This window comes from Natator depressus, chromosome 8 (genome assembly GCF_965152275.1).
Source record: "Natator depressus isolate rNatDep1 chromosome 8, rNatDep2.hap1, whole genome shotgun sequence".
In the NCBI taxonomy this organism is placed as follows: Eukaryota; Metazoa; Chordata; order Testudines; family Cheloniidae; genus Natator; species Natator depressus.
In genome coordinates this window covers 77,409,294-77,431,731 of record NC_134241.1, presented here as the reverse complement: position 1 = coordinate 77,431,731, position 22,438 = coordinate 77,409,294, and the positions used below count along the sequence as shown (strand labels likewise).

Here is a 22,438-nt window from a genome sequence, read left to right as displayed (position 1 = left end):
CCCTGATCTCTGGGGACATTCAGAATCACGTCCAGACCTGAACACTGTGGTCTGGACCCATCTATATTTTAAAGAAACCCCTTCAATGCTAAAGTAAACAAGATTTTTGGTGCTACATCTCTATGTGCAATATAAGCCTTCCAAGCAGCTAATTTCCCTGTACACCTTCTCAGGACATGGATTGCGCATGTGGTCTTGCTGTTCCTGTTGACTTGCTAGTATTAATAAAAGCAGCCTCTTCCTCTTTTCTGGCACCGGAGCTAATGAGATATTGCTGGGAAGATTTCAACAGCGGTCTCCCTAAATTACTCGGCAATGTCATTTAAGTACAATCAACAACTAAGAACTGCAATGAATACACTATTAGGGATCTATCCAGGCTGAACCAGGATTGCCTTGGTTTTGGCTTGCAGCACCTCCGTAGTCTTCCTCAGCTTTACTGTTATAGAGCTTAAGTCTGATTTAGGAGCCAAACATCTCCCCATATTCCCACGGAGCTCAGACTGCTGGCTTGGCAATATACCACTCCTGTGGAACACCAGAAGCCAAACAAATCCAGGATCATTTTGAATAATGCTGAGACCGCTTTCAATTCTAATCAAAAGACAGTTTGTAACCAATTACTGTACTAACAGATGTCTGACACTTAGGTGAAATGAATCCTTTACTTTACATTAAACAAACTAAATTAAATTGCTAAACAAACTTAACAATTTAGGGATTTTTCTCTAAAAATATTTCCTTACTTTTTGCAGAGAAGCCAGTGACAGGGCCTCTGAAGCTACCTTACATGCAGCAACCCACTGACTGAGGAAGAAGGCAGACTGCTTGGATAAATCCTCAGAAAAAAACATTTTATTTTGCAGTATCCTGTGTCATTTACTTAGCCCTCTTTGAAACTATACACAACATTTTCCAACCAAATCCACTTAAATCCCTGACATAAATATGCAAATAGTCAGCTCCTGGACACAATTGAGACTTTTCTTAATTGCTGCATTTCACTCATAAATGCTACAATGATCAGCAGAGTAGAAATGTAGATTGATTAGAGTACAGTAGATGGCTTTAGATTACATAAGTGTGCTTGCTGGCCCATATATAAACATGCAAATCAGGCTCACGCTGGCAGTAGAGTGGGAGGATGAACACGCATACTATGCTTTAGAATTTGTAAGGCTCTCAGATACCACAGATTGGAGCAAAGTATAAATTGCCTAGGCTGGTAGGTGAGTTAGACTAGATTAGATTAGACGAAAAACACACAATGAAGGGGATCCAAACTAATAATAATAAACATTAGAATATAGAATGTTTAGTGGAGATTTTCTATAAAGTGAAATCTATTTGTTTTTATAAGATAGCTATCTACTTTTAGCAGGAAGTGAGTTAAAATATGTAGATTAAAATGTATCAAAGAAAATTTACTTAAATTATTTATCTTAGGCTGTCAGAATTTTTCCACTGTTTTAGCCAAAATAATTACGTTATGACCACCTGCAGGCATCCATGTCATCCTATGGAATTTATAGGCATCTGTTCAGCACTTGAAAGAATACAGAGTACTGTAAATCTTAAGATTATATCAACAACGTACTTTTATGCCATTTGCGACAAGAAGTAATTTTTCATAGGCAATAAAAATAAAATATAAAAAGTTATTTGACAAGTTTTTATGTTTTGCAAAATAAAATGGCAGCCTTCTAGCGAGTCCCACCACAAAAACACACACTACTGCATTATATTTATAAACTTGCGACTTGGCTTTAGAGTTGTTGATGTAACAGCATTCTTGCCGTGTTTATACCTTCCAGCCCATTGTATATAGTTACTGCCTCTCTATATGGTTTTTTGTTACAGTATTAGCCACATAAAAGTGTGGGGGGCTTTCTAATAATAAAAATAAGAACAGCAAACCATTCAGGAAAAGAATGCCTGAAGTTTATTAAAACAGACTCTTTTTTGTTAGAGCAGTAACCTGCCAAGTATATGGGGCTCCAGAATAACTATCATAAAACTTGGCTGAAAATAACAAGGAAACCATCAATGTCTATGTTTAAAGTTCTATTTACATACTACGTCATATAGTATGTCTGTCTCTAAGTAGTGTGAAGTCACATAATATAATGGACCAGATTCTGCCACTGTTACTCATGTTGAGCTACCCAAAGAAAGGGCTGCAGAATCTGTTCCAAAGTAGTCTTCGTGCAGTTTCCAAAAGTAGTGACAGTTCCAAACCTTGATAGAGTGGAAGTCGGGAGTTATCAGGAAATTAAGTACAATATATAAAAAGCTTTATTAGGAAAGTATGGTGATCAACTTACTGGCTCTCCCATAGGGCCTCTGTCACCCGTGTTTCCAGGAGGTCCGGGTAAGCCCTAAGAGAAACAAAACCAATAGGAAAAAGATCTGTTTCAAATTCTGGAAAAAGCCACTTCCTTCCCACTTCTGTACACCCAGCAACTCCCTCAAATAATCCCTCTAGAAACGTGCTTAGCCTTCTCCTTTGTGATCTGTGTTATCACATCAGCTCTTGTGATTCATGAGTGAGCTGAAGCCTGCTTGTGCTTCATTTATTTGGGGGTGGCTGGTTTGCTGATTTGCCATTTCAAATCTTAACAGACTCCTTACTTCTCATGTGACCTAACAGTGTTAAGGGACTCTTTGTCCCTCAAACAGTATATGTGGGATTAATTGGACAAGTCTCAGGCTTTACACCATAGCAACACACGCAAGTTCTACTCAACTGTTTGACAGAACCCTATTTGCATCCATGAAGAGGAGATATAGAAGCATAATGGCAACCTTTAACACTCTGCAATAACTTCACTTGTTCCTACAGACAATATCTCTTCAACCTAATGCTGTTTTGCTTTATTTGTTCCTTTGGTATAAACACCAGAGTCCATGAAGAAATGAAACACTGAGCTCTCTATGTTATTTTTTGTCTGTCACAGATCACTAAGTGAAAATGCCCCTCAGATTCATTAAGGGTCCTTGGGAACAGAAGAGAAAAAAACAGAAGAGATGTTAGAAAGCAAGAGGCAGCATCCACTGTGCTGCAGCAGTAGAAACAAGACACATTCCTGCCCTATTGTTTAGACAGGTTTATTGCCTGCCTGGGGAATGAGACATAGTCTGCTTAGAGTCACTCACGGGACTTCCTTAGCTATTTCTTTGACCCTGTTTGGCAGATGAATCCATCTTTTCATACAGTGTGGTGGTGCCCAGCAGTTGTAATCTCAGAAGTGGGTATATTGTACATGGGAGTTTTGTGAGGCCACACTCAGTTTCTCAGTCAAAATCCACTTTGAGTTTGTAATCGGAGTCATTTATACAGATACGAAATAGAGTGAGCTAAACAAAGGCAAGTAGAGTTAAATACTCAGTGTGTTTATTGAGTCTGAACCAGAATTTAGACTTAAGTGCAGCTATATAAAACAGAACCCTTGGGCCAACCTACCCTGCAGAATCAGCCGTAGTTCACAGATTAATACATCAGAAAAGGGGGTTTCCTCTGCAGCAGGGGTGCTGGAAGAATTTGTATAATGGGGGTGCTGAGAGCCGTTGAACCAAACTGTGAACCCTTTATATGATGGAAACCACTTCAAGTCAGGGGGTGCGAGAGCACCCCCAGTTCCAGCACCTATGCACTGTAGTGGAATTAAAGACTATCACCAAGTAAAGGGGAATATCAAGAGAATAATGTCTTGAATTTATATAGCACCTTTAATCCCAATGGATCCTCAAGAACTCCATAAATAAACTGAATTACATCTACTGTATATACAGAGGTCACCTGGCACTGAAGTGACTTCTGGTTTGAATGACTGCAATATCAGGCAACAGTGTAGAACAGGAAATAATGAAGAATTCCATACCTGACTGAAATTGAAGGGGCAATTTCTACTCTGGCAAAAAATGCCATGCGGTCCTTCATAACCACAAGTGGTCAGGACCTCAGTTTTACATCTCACCTGAAAAAGGATGTGGTTTACAACTATGTGAGATTCCAAATTTGTTGAACCCCTAACACTGGATTTAAATAGAAAGTTGCTCAGAGACTGAAGAGAGGTCGGGCAAGACAATCTTCCTTGTCTTTCTTTTCCTTCTCTTATTGAGGGATGCCATTTCCTCAGTGTGTTTTCTATATGACCTCTCTACTTGTCAGCAACCACTGTGGCTTCATACTCCCTCCAAGTGAATGGTGTGACGTGGTACACACAATACTCTGTGGAACAACTGACAAGGGGCAGCAAATTTCCAATTCTCTAGACAAACAGGCAAAGCTATGAAGTGGCCCTGATTAAAATGGCAACCAACATTATTAGTCTTAAGTACATAGCATTGCATTGCTAATATGATTGGTATTATTCTCTTGCCTTTGTTTTCCTTACTTCTTTTTGATTAGCTCATCACCCTTGAAAAGTCACGATAGTGTGACTGGTCTGTTAAACATATTACTATAGGAAAAGGTGTGACTTTCATAGAAGTTTGAGCTTTGTTCTCTTATGGAAAAGCTTTTTTATTGGTATACAGTTCAAAGGAAAGGTGTCCTAACATACAGTTCCAGTTATGTTTATATGACATACATTTTATCCCTGCAATGATCACATAACTCTACGGTAAAAGGTATAAAAGTAACATTTCTTCTATAACATTGCTGCTTTCTCCTCTAAAAATGGCAATAAAACTACTCTAATGAGCATGGCAACTTCTAGCTGTCTCCCACAATTATGCAATAGTGATTTCTTCTGCTGCAATGTTCTTTTAAGTTACATCCTACAGACAGTGTCTCACCTGAAAGATTACATTTCTAATAATAGACAGGATTACTATCAGATATTCCTAGGTTTCATTCCCGTAACTGCCACTGTTTCACCTTGAGCATGTCACTCTACCATCTGTTTACGCATTAGTTTACGCGTCTGTAAAACTCAGATATAATGTCACAGAGGAATTCTGATGCTTTGTAAATTGATGTTACTAATATGCCTGAAGATCCTCAGATGAAAGGTTCTATACAAAGTAAATGCAAACCATTATTCTCAGAGCTCAATGACTGGTACAAAGAAAATAATTTCGCTTGCATTTGAGTGTGAAGCAAAGTTTTTTGTTTTTTGTTTTGTTTTTTGTAGCAGTGCTATAAGATTTCAGTACTTACTGGTACTCCTGAATCACCCCTTTCTCCAGGGTTTCCAGCCTTGCCCTGGTCAAATAAAATTATTAAAAGAGAATGCTGATGTCAGATAAATTCCAAACCAACGTCAGGCAAAAATTTCTAGTGGAGGTATTAGTGCCTAATGCCCAGAACATTTCTGATACTTACAATAAGTCCATGAACACCCTTTTTCCCTGGATCACCGCTTTCTCCCTGACAAATAACGAATGATGAATGAGTTCAGTATGAATTTACTAGATTTGCCACACAGAAAACTACAAATGTAGAAAAAGAAAACTACCATGGGCTAAATTGTGCCATCATTTACACCAGTATATACGTAGAGTAACTTCACTTAAATTGATGCATCTACTATGGATTAAGTCCAGTGTGAACGAGACCAGAATTCAGATCTACATGTCTACTATATACATAAAAATAAGAACCTCAATGAAGCAGAAAATTGTGAGTCCCTCACTGAATTAATAGCAAACTCAGAACTATTTCATGGTGCCCTTTACTTTTTTTTCATTTTTCTTTTCCATCAGTCAACACCGTATAAGCATCCTCTGCAGTATTGAACAAAACAAATAAATAATTACCTTAATACCTTGTGTCCCTTGTTCTCCTGGAGGACCATCTAGACCCCTTGGACCCTGAAAATTAAACAAGTGATTTCTGGTTTTAATTATAAACTACTGACAGTAACTACTATAGAGGTTTATCAGAAAGATACCACATCAGCTATACAACTGAATGGAAAACTATCCATTCTCTTAGCATGGAGCTCTGAAATTCCACATGACGAAAAGCACTTTTTATTTTGCTAAATGTGAAATAAAGCATCAACTATTATAAAATCAGTTTCCAGCTTGCTGTAATATGAGTCTAAAAAGAAAGCCCTTACTGTTTAATATTTAAACAAGATGTTTAACCTGCTTGAAGGCAAACTCTATTTCTATGCTTCTAATTTGCATATGCATCTTACTCACATTTTGTGCAGACAAACCTGCATTTGCAAGTACAACTGGTTATTTGGATGCTCACATCTGGTCATGTTGTCAGCTGAATGTGAAAAAATTGGTCTGGGACTGAACATCTGGCCTTTCAAATTTAGACAGTACAGTTCTTCTGATGTTAAACCAATATAAAGCCAAATAGAAATGGTGAACTATTTTTCAGCAGGGGCTTCCCTATTTCTAGATTAACTAGTGTCTCTTGAAAATTGAGATTTTGTAGTGCCAACATATGAACAAAGGATAACTTACAGTTACACTGTGTATTGCATTATAATTCATATCTGTAAAATGGGAATAATTATATTTATCTCCTTTGTAAAGCACTTTGAGATCTACAGATGAAAAGTGCTGCATAAGACCTAAGTACTATTATTATTATATATTAGCAAATGTTTAAATTAAAAATATTCAAAAGTGCTTAAAATTAGGCATCTGAGTCCACAAGTAGGCATCTAAATCAAAGCAACCAAAAGTAGATAATGACCAAAAAAGGCAAGGGATATCTCATCCATACTGAGAATGGAGGATGTTTTTATGATTCTAAACATTAGAACCATTTGCATATTGACAATAAATTTAAGAGAACTTAATACAGATATAGAACAAGTAAATCACGACCACCAGATCTTCATCAGCATTTAAGGACTTGATGAATTATTCTCTTCAGATGTGGTCAGAACAGTAATATTTCAGGATGTTGTATTTAATAACATGGATACAGTTTTCTTAAAAGCAAAATAAGATCTGCAGTATCATACAGCAAAGTGAACTGAGGTGTACAGAAGAAAATGGTCTGTAGTTTCAAGTGCACAGAACATGACTGAGTAACACTTCCAGATAGTCTAGAGTTTCCTACATTGTTGGCCACTTGTTCTTCAGATCGCATGCTACATTGTTCCATCTAGACAGTCATGCAGGATTTCTACATAGTCACGAGAGCGATATTATACACAGTATTTTTCTCGTTGGTAATTCAAGGACTCAGATGAAAGCATGTTGTGTAAGACTCAAGACTGCGAACAACATGCTGCAGCTGCAAGCAATGTCTAAGTGTTGCTCTCGGTCGTCACACTTGTATGTGGTTAGGAGAGAACAGCTGGATGACCCTCTCTTTGGGTACCTGTGACCACCCTGTTCTCAGAAGAGCACTATGTTTAGCTGGTTTTGCCTGGCTCACTTTCTCTCTAAAACGTGTCTGACTCACACGTGTTCCTCTTGCATCACAGAATTCTGTTTGATCAGACTTGGATTTAATAATGTAAATCAAGGGCTAGATCAGGGGTTCTCAAACTGGGGGTTGGGACCCCTCAGGGGGTAGTGAGGTTATTACATGGGGGGGTCATGAGCTGTCAGCCTCCACCCCAAAGCCCGCTTTGCTTCCAGCATTTATAATGGTGTTAAATATATAAAATGTGTTTTTAATTTATAAGGGGGGTCACACTCAGAGGCTTGCTATGTGAAAGGGGTCACAGTACAAAAGTTTGAGAACCATTGGGCTAGATCCTGACAGGTGCGGTGCACTCAACTCTCTGACACTCGAGAGAGTGAAGGGTGATCAGTGACTCTTGGGAACCGAATATGCTCAGAATCATGCAGGATGGGGCTCCTAAACTGCACATTTTATGAGAAAAGGGATATTCCCGCACTTCTGCTTCTGGCAGGAAAATGAAAATCAATGGGAAAGGTAAGTTGGCTAACGTTTTTGAAACCCCTTTAGTTTTTGGCACAGGTTTTGGGAGCAGTTCTTGTATTATTCCAACCATCTCTCCTGCCCTGATCTAATAAACAACTGAGCGTAGAATGATGTGTAATGCACCAAACAAATCACTCAGTAGGTCGTATGTAACTTGAACTCTGATTCTGGGGCCAACCTTGCTTCCGCTGACAAAACTCATTAAATATTGCATGGCTGGGCACAAAACCAGCCTTGGTATGTACTTATTGTGGAAGGTGATTAGCTATCATGCTGATAAAAACCTAGACAGACCAAGAGATAGGGCTGGGGCACCTGTGCATAGCTGATTCGCTCTTAACAAGGTATTTAATATACTCTACAACACAGAGAAAGGTAAAGTCAGACACAGCGAATTGTACTTGACTCAGAAATGCCAGCTGTACAGCTCAGAGCTCAACTTAAGCTTGCCTTATCCATCTTTTTCTTGGGTCCTTCACTGAAGTCAGGCCTCCCCGGAGTGGCCATCGTTTTGCACACAGCAAGTAGAACAACTACAACAGAAACACCTCTTTGCCAGAGAGAACACGCTCGTGTCTTCTCCTACCTTCTTTCCAATGCCACACAGCTCTCAGAAAGCTTTGTCTGGTATATATGGTTCTTCATCGAGTAGGAAAATCTAATCTATAACATTTTCTTACCTAAAAACACAAATGCACTGGGAATAATGTATGTTTTCTAAACTGTTACAAAGGAACAGAGAATGTGGAAGTAACTTTCAAGGGAAAATGGGAGTAAAAGGGTGAACAAAAGTGCACATCTCCTTGCCGGAAAAAGGCCTGATCCAAAGCAGACTGAAGACAATGGAGAGGCTCCCACTGACTTTGATAAGATTTGGATCAGACCCAAAGATTCCCTGATTTTAAAAGGGAGCTTGACCTACATAAGAGTACATGACTGGACTCCAAGTGAACTTATATAACTTTTTAATCCTGATTATTAAATTATTATACAGTATAATTTAGAAGAAAGAAAAACATCTTCATCTAATTAGATTCAGCAAAATGTCTGATTATTGCCACTACTTTATCACTGCCTGAGTTCTAGTCTAACATTCTTTGATTCCTAACAGCCTATACACCCCACAACAAAATGTTCCATACATTTCCACAGGAGAAGAAAAATAATCCTACCAAAAACTCCTAGGATGCCCATAAGAAGATAATTTATCATTTTAATGAAGGAAATACAAAAACAAAAGCTAAATTAAATCCAACTCTGGGATTCCCAATGCATCCTGTCCTGCGTGTGTCTATTTTTCACATTGTAAGCTCTTCTTCACCTTTGGTTTGCATAGCACCAAGCACACTCTTACAACTATTCAAATAAATGGTACTCGTTACAGAGAACGCTCAACTAAAAGTCATGTACATTCCTAAGTGTTATTATAAAACCCACGTATCTACTTACACAACATTCATAATTTTATTCTTCTCCCCAATGTGTAATGCAGTCTTAGTTCCATATTACCTTGTTCAAAATTGCTTGCTCATGTCATCTAATGCATGCACACTTGCTTGCAATGCATATATAGGGCAGGCTGGGTAGACTTACTGGAAATCCTCATTTGTCTGACTTATCTGATAGTAGTACCAGGTGGTACTCAGACTTTTCTAAGGGAGAGTGGAGGAAGGAGACACATTAGTGATGGAGAATCCCAGAGAGGGCAAGTGGACAGGTCAGTAAGCTAAAGAAGGGTTGGAAGTTGAAGGGAGAGTCAAGAATGCATCACACAAGGAAGCAGCCAAATAAGCAAGAGAAGACACTGGAAAGGGGGAAAATCAGAATACTAAGCAGAGCAGTTGCAGAATATAGAGAAACTATATAGGGAGGGTGTATGATCTGGGGTACGTCATGCACACATTGAATTTTTGCTGGACATAGAGCCACCACTGTTTTAAGTGAAGGTGACTTCAGTTGTCTATTCATTAGGAAGAACTTAACAATTGCTTTGATCATGACTAATCAAATGTCAGCTAATCAAAATAAAACTTGGGGGCAAGAACTAGAAGCCAAGGACTAGGTTTTGAAACACTGTAATTTAATTATTAAATGAACACAAAATAAAGGAAATGAACATGATGTCCAGTGATACTAGGTATTGTATTAACCTCTTGCCTGCCACAGGGCAAAGAATACGAATCCAAAGGAAGGGCAGTTGTATACTCTCTATCAAAAGCAGAGCATCATTCCTATAAATACTACTGTGTGACTCATTATTGGCACTGTTGAACTCGATCAGATAGAATTAGTATCATTCCCTGCAGTAGCTAGTGCAGAAGGAAATACACACAATTTGGCTGCAGTTATTTAATATAGGCTACATACTGTACAAGTCTACGAACTGCAGAGCTGGGCAAAACAGCTGCCAAGTGATCACTACTGCTTTTTTTCTTTCGCATGAGTTCAGCTTTGAGGAGGGAATATATTATCATGCATGTTTATGATTATTTAATCATAATTAACCAAGGAATATTTGCCTGACAAAACAAATAAACAAACAGCTCTCTCCCCCACCCTGTTTCCTAAACACAGGAAAAAGAATGAACACAGCATACTCTATGTTTTCCCCCCACAAGTTTAATATGCAAGAACAATGGAAAGTTACATCAATTTTAAAACCGTTTGCCTTGAACAATTAAGGATACACACTTACATTCAGCCCTTAGTAACATATCACAGAGCCCATCTGATTTTTGTCCACATGCACACCGATCACACGTTCTCTCCTGCTCTCAGTTCAGTACTATTAAGAATATACTGAACACATCTCATCAACTCACATAGTTGATATCCTTATTCTTCTGTAATTTAGGTTCATTAGACCAAATTCAGACCTAGCTGGAGTGAGTGCAACTCTATAGGCTTCAATGGAGTTGCGCTGCTATCCCCTTCCCTGACTTTGGCTCATCATTTGCATGCATCTTAGAAAGGCTTGAGTTTGAATGACTATAAAATGTTTATTCAAGGTGGGACATATGAATGTCTCCTAACCTTTAACATACTGAACTTCACTCTGAAAGATGTTAGTGACTAAGAATGGTGTAATGTATAATAATGAAAATATTTCTCAACAACTTCTCATTCTTCTTCTTACCATTCCCTGCCATGCAAAAGCGATCAAGTTTATACAGCTATTATATCATCTTTAATTTGCAAGGACACATCCTTATTAAACATAGGGCAAAGAGTGCTAGCTCAGTGAAAATTCCCCCTGATTTCAATGAGAGTTTTGCCCAGGCAAGGACATCAGAAGTTGGTCCATAATTTATATTTTATCATTACAAAATAAAAAGGGAGACTGGTTATATTAGCAGAAAGAGAAGAGGTTATAGTAAGAACAAAAAGCAGCTCTGGACCCTCATGTTTTAGGTTATGTCTATACTAGAGTGGGAAGGTGCAAATTCCAGCTCCAGGAGACATATCTGCACTAGCTCTAGTATGCTAAAAATAGAAGTGTAACTGCAGTGGCCCAAAGAGTTGGAGGACTTGGCTGTCCTGAGCACAATCCTGTCTGAGACCACAGGTACACTTGGGTGGCTATGGTTCTATTTTTGCCATGCTAGCTAGTGTAGCTATGGCTCCTTGAGCTGGAAGTTCTACCACCTGCTCTACTGTAGACACGCTCTTAGATTTCTATTGCATAAATTAGCTTGCATCACAGCAGTATGGTACTAACAGCTCTCCTGACTGATATCTGGGTACTAGTGAGCAGGCACAGCAGCTAGCAGGAAGAATAGCTGCATTCCTGTAAGCAGGGCCTTTTTATACTTCCAGTAACACCTCTCCTGGGTTCATACAAGCTCTCAAGTTCACCCATCTTAAGAAGAGTAACCCGATTGACTCCCCTCCTCAAGTACAATTATTCCCACCTCAGCAAGTATCAATGTGTCCTGCCCGAGAGGAGCCACCAGCGTGGCAACCTCTATATTCCCTTGTCACAAGTGCAACATTTAAAGAATAAAACATGGGTTACTGCAGGACCAGAACCAACAGTTCCCATGCTGCTGCTGCTGTTCCTATCTCTGGCCTCCCCACAGTTGGCAGGTGGCTCGCCCCTCCACAATGACTTTAGTTGGGATGCAGAAAGTCTTAAGCATGAAATGGTGAAATACCGTAGAAGCTAGATGAGACTCTTACTTGGTAAACTGCACACCGAATGGCACAGTAAAGAGAGAATGAACCTCTGGTAGGGAAATATTCAAGCATGAACAACTGATCTTTTCTTCAGCCGGTCAGAATTCCCCCATGTACTGAAGTCTGCATAGCTGGACAGTCTTAAAATTAGACTGCTGTGTAATCTTAAATTCTAAATGGCTGCTCAGGGCTTAATGGTGTATGGTATAAAGCCATTTCATTGTGTAACAATGCAGCAATAGCTGGTCACTGCTCTTAAAACTTCCTATAAATTCCAGCTGTGAAGATGTGATCCGTTCTTTTATTTATACACAAAGGGGAATTTTCATATGTTTGTATTTAACTTTTGCATGCAACTTGCTGTATGTGCCCTTTTAAATCCTGCCACACACAGCTCAGTGTTCCCATACAGCTTTCATTTGAATCCAAAGGTGACATCTTCGGTTTTAAGTGGTGTCTATATATTTTTCATACATTAATCCCATATTGGGCCCGATCCTGTAGTCTAGAATGTAGGCAAAATTCCTGTTGGCTTCAATGGGGAGGTTAGCCTGAACAAAGACTGCAGCACTGGGATCATTTTGTAACGAGTCCTAATGAAGCTACTTTTAGCAGTGCAGTGTCCTGCTGCCTCCCCACTGCTGGAGCCTTTCCCCACCACCGTGAAAGACTCTGGCAGTAGCGAAAGGCTTTGGTAGGGAGGCAATAGGGAAAGGCTCCAGCACTCCAAGCTGCTGAGCCTTTCCCCATTGCCTCCCCCCGGCAGAGCCTTTCACTGACATGTGTAGCTACATGCTGCAGTGTGGATGCAGCTTGTTTTTCACTGCGGTTTGTAGCTCTACATACCATTCATGTTGTTGCAAGTCGTGTCTCATTAGCTGCTTCCCACAGTTCACTTGATGATTTTCTGAGCTAAATTATGTATGACTGTTTTCACATGTAAATTTATTTAACCAGTTCTGAACATTTCCAGGTGTTGTGTTTTTAGGAGGACTTTAAAGATTATTCGTTGTTTAGTTAAAAGGTATACTATTATTATTAAATCAACAAATACATCCCCAAATTGTAACATTTTATTTCCTTAACCTTTTAAATCATGTCAACAAAGTAATATTTTAGAAGAATAAATCCATTGTTATTAATGAAGTAGGAATGCAAACACCCTATTTTCATAGGATTATAGCAGTTCTCCTTGGTGGGACTTGAAGATGCTTTTGTCTGTGAGCAGTTGAGCTTTAAGTTAATTTCTTTAATCCTGCAACCCTAACTCAGACAAATCTTCCATTTAAATACAAGTTTTATTTGAGTTAGGCCAGCAGAATCAGACCTATAATGTACCAGATTTAAAATGTCCATCACAATCTCATGGTTTTATATGTAGAATAACTATACAGGAACATCTAATGTTAGCACAGGCACTTAGGGTGGACATAGATACTTTTAGATGAAAAGTGGATATGAGTACATGTTTCAACTCAGCTTCACATATTTGATCAAGTGTAAAAGACTGGGATAAGTTATTCTGTATATCTCATCCTAAAGAAAAGAAAACAGTGATGTGGCATTTCTAGTTAGAAGCATCTTCATAATAAGGTTTATTACTACACCAATTCCTAACTTTTAGCAGAGATTATACATTTTATGTGCAGTATTTCACAAATGGTTCATATGTATTGTACTAGCAAAACAGAAGCAAATTACAACAGATTTATTTTGAAGGAGGAAACCATAATTGAAGGAAGAAGAACATTATAGGCAAGATATTAACTTTCTCTAATGAAAAAGTAGTATATTCTTAGTACTATATAAAGTATATTTCAAATATATTGGAAATAAATATAAAAACACTTTTTTCTAAATATCTTATGTCATATGTAAGGCAGTAATAATAATGAAAGAAAAATTTAAAAGACCATACAGGTCACATACTTTTATGATGCAAAACAAGTTTACTAAACTTAACCTTCTGTATAGGACCCTAGTGTTAGGACATATATGTAAGCTTCTTAAGTATTTATCTTTATCCAACAAAAGTTAAAAATCCTCTAACCTTATATTATTCGTAAACTAAAGTATATGAACATTTTCACCAAAAAACTATATATTGAAATGTCTTTTTTTAAAAGAAGGAAATGATGTAACAGATATTTAACTGTATGAAAGACTATTTTTGTTTACAGTTCCTGTTACAATAAACTATTTGACAGAAAAGGATTCAAGAATTTTGGCAAAAGAGACCATTAAGAATTTGTTTTAAATGTTCTCTAAGTAAGATGATACCCTACTTTTCATCTCATAAAAGACCCTGTTCTTTAAGGCATCAAGTGCCCCCTGGTTCAAAGCAGTACATTAAATCTAAGGTGATGAGTGCTCAGGCCAACAAGAATAAGTAATTAACTGGCTTTCTAAGAGGAAGAGTTCACATGGATCATGTATCAAACCATCACACTATTTTACAGCTTAATTGGTCTCTTTGAAACTGTTTAACTCAATGGAAAAACTCCCATTGACTCAAATGGGCTTTGGATCAGTTCACCGTGCACAAGGAAAAAAATATAAGTTTTCACATTTTGCTGATAAAATAGTCTAAACTGAGTTTTATGGTGCAGGAATATGATGATGTTAGGTGTCATGTATAGCTTTGTTTTTCCTCTCCTAAAATTATACAGTAGGAATTGTAATTTTCTTTCACAGCCATTAGAAGGCATTAAAAGAATGCTGATAAAGAAAAATTTTAGTCTGTAAAACATAGAAACACAGTCCATCAGCCGGGATGAGGGTTTGCATTAATATATTTCTGTAAGTAGAGATGGGTAAAGTAAACAAGCAATAATTTTGGTTCTGATCCTGCTTCCAATTGAAGTCAATGGCAAAACTCAAACTTACTTCAATGGGAGCAGAACTGGACCTTGGATTTATTTCTTACTAGAAGCACATGTCTTGTATGTTATATTTCAGTTAAAATGCCTTGAATCGATATTGATGATATTGATAACCTTGCAGAGAATTCAAAAGAAGCAACTGGAGGTGATTTAGAAACTCAATTCCTATTAAGTCATGTGCTGATCATTTCTTTAGGTAAAATATAACAACAATACTACTTACTCTTCGTCCTTTAGATCCCTGTGGTCCTGGAGGTCCTCTTGCCCCTGAAGGACCCTAAGTATTACATCAACTCATTATTTAATATCCACTACAGAAATACCTCCAGAAGTGACAAGAGGTCTATATTATAGACTACATATAAAATCTCATAGTAGTTCAATATAGGCTGAAAAAAAATCAAGCATTCTCTCTTTCTAAAAGCTCAGAATCAACCAAATTACTTTAGTACCACTTATCCAATAAAATATGCTTAGTATTGGCTTTGTGCCATTAGTACTGGCTTTGCGCTGGGTAAGAAATAATGTGGACTGTGCCTTTCTCTAGCGGCTATTCACATAAATTATAAGAACCTACTACTACTACCAGCTCCTTTGGCTCAAGTGGTAGAAACTTGTGTTTTAGGGTGCTACAAGACTCATCTGCTATCCCTGCTGGTGACCCATGGTGGAGAGTGTAACACAGGCAAATGAGGAAGATTCCATTTGTTTTTGATTAATAGTAAACACATCATGCATACTATTATTTGATTTTAATTAAATATCAGCAAAATAAAATTAAAATGGCTACACTTTAAATCAGCCTTGAAAAATTCTAGCTCTGGGCAAGTAAAAAAATATAGGTAAAGGGCAGGTGAACAGTATTTGTGCCTGGCTAGTATATTTTCATGACAGTTCTGCATATAGCCTTAACAGTAACAGAACAAAAGAGTGATTTTTAAACAGACTGCATTTTATGTTAAATCAAAATGTTGGTCTATACTTACAGGCAATCCTTGTGGCCCTAAAGGCCCAAAGCCCCCTGGAGGTCCTGGATAGCCCTAAAATGGAAGTAGATATAGAAAAGGGATTGAATAATTCTGATCTTAATTTGCTGAACTCAAAATTGCAATTTTGGCAGGTAATGGCATTTAAAATAATCCCCCCAAAGCTGATTATATCATCTTCAGAGTATTCGAAAGAGCAATCCACTCTCCAAGGTCACAAGATATGAATGTGCATCAACAAAAGAGCTTTTACGAACAAAACCAGATTTTCAAATTTCTAAAACAGCCAAAAGATTTCCATCCCATCCCAAAGATAATCCAGTCTGGCAACTCTGATTTGGTGAGTGCCTAGGACACAGCAAAATTATAGTTCTCCTGGATACATGTTGCCAGAGCCAAAAACAGAAAAACTTTACAGTGCCACAATCCAGAACTGGATACATACATTTCAAAGAAGTCATTTAAATTTGGGATGTGTCCCAATCCCAAAGAACTTGTTTGCCATCCATTATCTTCCAACCAGGACTGTGCATAGTAGTGTGAACAGGTGATCATTGTAGACAAGTGTCAGTGGTATTTTGTGTGAACAGGACTGGCAAGGAAAAATTATTTTGCAGGCCCACCCAAGATTGCGAACTCCAGCTCTGGTCCATAATGTAACGGCATGTTACATTTACTGCAAACACTTACCACACAGCATAGCACTTTCTACCATGACTTGAGTGGGACTACTCACAGTAGTATGCACTATGGCTGATAGTAAAGTGTTAACAGGATTGTGTCCTATACTAATAAATCCTTGTTTATTCAGTTCCTGGCTGAGATCTGTTCCTGAGTGTAAAGTGGTAGGTAGAAGGTGAACCCAGTCAAGACAGATTTAATGTTGGTAGGAAGAGTGAAGTGCTTCAGAGAATATCATCCCCTTCCTACAGACTGATCTGGAGCCTAGAGGTCCGCTCGGACTCTTCTCTGCTAATGCACACCTAAAGAGCAACTGCTGCAAAAAAATGTCCATTCTATTGGCTAGAAAATACATCACACCCTATCAGTCTCAGGCCTAGTGATCTGTGTGTTTGTGATTTCCAGCTTGACTACTGAAACTCACTATATCTAGGAATGAAGCCATACACCCTGAAAAACCTTCAACTGGTACCAAATGCATCACTCTACTAGGACAATGGTTACAAAATGCATCAGCCCACCCACACATCACCCCAGGGCTCTACTCTGTGCACTGGCTTCCCTACCGAATAAAAAGAGCTAGCTTCAAGGTCCCTCGTCTTGCTATTCAAATCCATCCCTGGAACTGAACCAAGCTACCTGAGAGACTGCCTCTCCCTCCTGCTCATGACCTCCCACAGCAGCTATCATTAAATATAATAATGATGCTGTGAGCAACAAGAATTTTGTCTTGTTAGAAAAAGAACATTAAAAGGAGAGAGGGAAAAATCATGTAACAATGTAACCACCAGTAGACCCAGTATAGGCCCCCCAACTCCAGGAGAGGATCCCTGACTCTGAATCCCAAGTGGAAATAGGTGCCTCTCTCAGGGTGTGTCGATGCTGCACGCTTCTTTCATCAGCATGTTGTACATCCCCGTGAAACCTCCCTAACACTGGTACAAATAGCAGGGTCAACGGTGAGGTACAGCTTAGGTGAGTGAAGACATGCCAGAAGGGGCTGAGTATGTAAACAAGTACATCCCCCAATGGCTCTCTATTCACCCAAGCCATGTCTCTCTGCCTACACTCCTATTTTTAGCAGTGTAGCGTCCCACTGCCTCCCTGCTGCTGGAGCTTTTCTCCAGTCTGGCAGCCAGGAAAAGGCTCCAGCAGCTCCCTGTTGCAGGGAAAGACTCTGGAAGGGGAATGGTTCTGGCTGTGGGGAGCTGCTGGAACCTTTCAATGTTGCGTCCCCTATGCCAGAGCCTTTCATTGACATGTGTAGCTACATACCACAGTGTGGATGTGGTGTGTTTTTCATTGAGGGAGGTAGCTACATGCAGTGATGAGCTGCCAAAAGCTGAAATACCAGTTCCTTCAGTCGCTCCGGGTCTGCAGGGTCTGCCGCTGAAGTGCTGCTGAAGACCCAGAGCGAGTGAAGGTCCCGCCGCCAAAGTGCTGCTGAAGACCCGGAGTGCAGCCAGGTCAGTAAAAATTAAAAAGGGACTCTCAGGGGAGCCTCCCCAGCCGAGAGCTCAGGCGGGCCGGACAAGACGGTCCTGTGGGCCGGATGTGGCCTGCGGGCCGGAGTTTGCCCATCCCGTTAACAACCGGTTCTAAACTGGCTTCAAAATTTAACAACCGGTTCGCGTGAACCGGTGCAAACCGGCTCCAGCTCACCACTGGCTACATGTATGCTATATGCCACTGCCAGTTATGTGTGAAGTGTAGTCATAGCCTCAAAGTCACTCCAGGGTTGTGAATTCTACAAGGCAGCAGAGCATCTAAAAGTCAGGCATTGCAACACCTGTGAATCCAGCCCTTAGTCTTAGAAAGTAGTTTCTCTCTCAGCAAACATAATCCGCAGACTATGAAGTTTACTTTTCCTTGTTTTTTGTCATGCTTGCTAATTCACTGGGCTTCAATCCTGCACATAAATCTGATGAGAGAGCTGTTTTTAAAAAAGTGGGTAATTCATATTCACTGCATGCTGCTTCAGTCTGCAAAGTACTTAGCAAGCTGCTAAATGGAAACTTTCCTAGAAACAACATATCGCAAATGCTTTACTTTTCCATAAGGCTTTTTGCTCTTGGCATGGCCAAAATGAATTAGGTTTTTGGGAAGGAAAAGTTCCTTTACAAGTAAAATAAAGCTGACTTGTACCTCATTTACTGCTTACCATGACACCTTTCTCCCCAGGAGGGCCCACTGGTCCTGGACTGCCCCGCTCTCCCTTTAACAAACAATTTAAAAAAAGAGAAGAAACAAATTTATGGTGTGTTATTTCACTGGCACAGTTCTCTTTCCACAGTGTAAGGATTTCTTACTGTGGCAGGGGTGTCTGGCTATTAGGGGTTAATGAGGCTAAGTGCCACAACTGTGTAGGAGTATGTCTACAATGGACCTGGAAGATGGGATCTCCAGCTTGAGAAGACATACCTGTGCAAGCTCTGATTGAGCCAGCGTTCTAAAAATAGGCGTTCTAAAAATAAAAATAGCTGCCACACCGGAGGGGCTAGCTGCAACAACTACATTTCTACTTTTTGTGCGCTAGCTTGAGGAGAGCTAGAGCAGGTATGTCACCTTGAACTGGAAATTACAAGGCCCAAAGGGGACTTCTGGTTGGTCTAGAGCCACTCCAGAACCTGGAGGCTGCAGTATACTGGGGACTTGTGACCCCCTAGCACATAATACTGTAGGCAGCAGGAGGAGGAGGAGGTCCAGCATAAGGAATACAGGCATCATAGGGAGTATTTCAGTTCTGCCCCACAAGGGTAAAGTTGGAAGGCCCTCTGCTCATGATGTCTCGAGCCTTCAGCCCCGGAGGTCCCTGTAACACATGAGCTGCAGGCAGAGGAGGGCAGAAGCAGAGATCAGGCTTCTGTGGGGCTATTTCAAAGCACAGGTACTGTTCCTTACTGCCACTACTCCTACTGTTTTGGACTTAGCACCAAGTAGGAAGGGGGAGGGTTTAAACTTCTGAGCCTGCTGGTGGTGGATATTAGGTAGGTAAAAAGTTCAGAACCTGCAAGTTGGTTTCATGAACCTGAAGGATTGTGTGTGGGATCCTCTGAGCTAATGAGAGTGATTCTGAGCTCTAGAGAGGTTAGGCAGGAAGAAAAGTGGTTATCAGCCTGGAGGGACACATGTGCGTTCACACGCACGCACGTGGGAGGTGTTTCTGACCATGTGGGGGTTTGGCTGTAGGAAGAGGAGGCGGCCTAGGAACTTTCTGAGCTCAGAGGATGATGTGTGGGCAAGTTGAGTTCAGGTGGGAATGGAGTCAACTGATGAATGGGGAAGTAGGTGAACAGGTGTAAGAGAGGGGGACAAGTCAGTAGTGGGGAGATAGATGGGAAGTGCTAGATTAGGAGACAACAATGAAGGGGGAATAGAGGAATAAATATGGTTTTCTCCCACTGTAGCCTTTACTATAAAGTGTCCCATTTCCTCAAAGGGAAGTGGGAGAGGGCACCTCTTTTTTTCCCCCACTTCCCCACCAACCTTTCTTATCCCCCCCCAGCACAACACCTTCCTGTGATCCCCCAAATGCAACCACAGTGTCCCAGTTTTTTGTTTTGAAAATAAAATCAAACTACAAGTTACTCTTTCCCTTCCATTTACTAGGTGGCTTACAGGAAATAGATTCAGAAAGCTAACTGGGCTATGCAATCCACTGGCAGCAGGGACGTGCCTTGCATGGGGGTATGTCACATTCCTAGCTACCTACATTCTTTATGCATCCATGAGTTATCTATAACCGTAACAAATAAACAAGAGAAAAAAAACTTCACATATCCCTCTATTTTTTAATAACACGTACATATGGGCAAGTCAAGCCCCCACCTCAGCATCAACTGCCACTGCCATTTGTCTAGCTCCCAGGCTAGAAGGGGAGGAGGGTTTTTTCCTCACCTCTTATAGCCTGACTCCTCTTCTATCCTAACAACATCCAGCCCAGCTACTAGGCCTGGCTGAGGATTAATCTCGGCTGCTAAAATACAGCTCTTGAAAATAACAAATGATTCCTTTATGTTATAGAGAGGCACTGGGTACATCACATTACAGTAAACCACTAATCATGAAGAGACAAGTATCCAGTGTAGTCATGGAAACTGTCAATCTGTCATTAAGCAATTTGCTTCCATTTGCTGACAGATTTGCTACATTTCCTCTCCTATTTTAAACCAGCAACGGAAGTAAGTTTGTAAGTACATGAAGAGAAAACAAAATGACAAGATCTCCTTCAATACTGTATTCTAGGCATGCAGTTATGATTAAAGCCTTATAAAATTTATCCATATTTAAGATTTGACAACCAGTGCTTTCATTTCATGTATTTCCTTTTCCTTGTAATATAAACCAACAGTAAAAATATCACCATATTTTCATGGAAGTTATAATAAATTCATAGAGTAAGATTTTGTCAGTAGCATTCTTTTGAATTCTAGCCACCAAAGTTGGTGAACTAATTCAACCCTGCAGGATTAAAATATGAATGGTGCTAGATCATTCTGACAAATAATTATGTGTTTTTTATAATTGAAACTGACATTCAGTCAAGTAATAGCTTCCTGTTTTTATCTTTTTGTTAAAGTAGAACTTGTCTAATATTCTTAGACTTACTTTATGCTAATAATATTAACACTACCAAACATTACATTCACAAACACATCTGAGTGTCATATAGGAGAGGAAACTGTAATTATGTGCATTTATTGACTTAGCTTCATTTAAAAACTGGCACAGAAATTTTACTAATGCTTATTGCCAAATTATAGTGTTCTGCTTTTATCTCTCTCCACAGTGAAGTGAAAAATGGCCACCCAATTAAAACAAATACTGATCATGTCACATTCTCAGACTGAACCCAATGAAATAGATAGGAAGGCAAGCCCTCGGGCACAAACAATATCTCTGCCCACTCCAGTAAATTCACAAGCTCCAATTTCATTATAAATAAAGGCAAACGATCCACGTGCTGGTCACTGGTATTGGATTTGTGCTGCATTTGATTACATCCCTATGTGTTAAAATGCATACTGACATATTAGTTATGTCACAATGATCGCTAAATAATCTATCATCAATGTATGGTTTCTGTAAGCGATTTATACTGCTGTACAGACTGAGGTGTTAGAAGTTACCTTTTCACCAGGGATTCCAGCAGGTCCAATTTCTCCAGGTAAACCAATGGGTCCCTACATGAAAAAACAAATGGATTTTATTTGTATGATGCCCATGCCGCTTCGTGTTTTTGCATCTGCCAACAAACAAAGGGCAGATTGTGGAGCCCTTTTTCAACCTGGTGAGCCACCTACTCACAAGAGTAGACCCAGTGGTTTGCAAAGGACTGTTTGTGTGAGTCAGAGTTCGTCCATGTGAGTAAGTGTTGTACAGCCTAGCCCATAGGACTTCAGGGGCAGATAATTAATACTAATTCCCAACCTTCCCCTTGCTGGTAGTCTCGCCACAGCATTACAGAGCTTTTCCTAATATACCATTTTCTCTGTTGAGCAGACATCTCTGGTAGTAGCTTCTGCTGACGTTATGCAGTTGGGGCTAGATTGTGGCCTGTGGGAGGCACCTCCTGTACTCAGATCCAGATGCAATCAAGGGATGTTGGAAGAAGGGGAAATATTATTTAATTATTATTTAACTTTTATGTTGTGGTAGTGTATCCCACACACCTCCTGGGTGTGGTGTTCTGTCCCATTTAGTGGCACCGAGACCACTTAGAGAGAGATTAATGAGTCTGCTCTACAGGCATATGGCTTTTAGTAGTACTAAAAGTACTAAAAGTAGTACTTTCATGCAGTAGAGGCTCATGCATTTAGCACCAGAGGTCCCAGGTTTGA

General features: G+C 39.7%; 1 protein-coding gene across 1 annotated transcript in view; it reads right to left on the bottom strand.

The window, feature by feature from the left end:
- The window catches only part of COL24A1 (collagen type XXIV alpha 1 chain), a 242,407-nt gene that overhangs the window by 64,026 nt on the left and 155,943 nt on the right, over nucleotides 1-22,438 (bottom strand). Inside the window, exons 25-32 of the mRNA XM_074961390.1 lie at nucleotides 21,728-21,781; nucleotides 18,760-18,813; nucleotides 15,918-15,971; nucleotides 15,155-15,208; nucleotides 5,764-5,817; nucleotides 5,330-5,374; nucleotides 5,165-5,209; nucleotides 2,325-2,378 (exon numbers count right to left, since the gene is read on the bottom strand). Of these exons, the coding sequence (XP_074817491.1) occupies nucleotides 2,325-2,378; nucleotides 5,165-5,209; nucleotides 5,330-5,374; nucleotides 5,764-5,817; nucleotides 15,155-15,208; nucleotides 15,918-15,971; nucleotides 18,760-18,813; nucleotides 21,728-21,781 (414 nt within the window). The remainder of the gene's footprint in view (nucleotides 1-2,324; nucleotides 2,379-5,164; nucleotides 5,210-5,329; nucleotides 5,375-5,763; nucleotides 5,818-15,154; nucleotides 15,209-15,917; nucleotides 15,972-18,759; nucleotides 18,814-21,727; nucleotides 21,782-22,438) is intronic.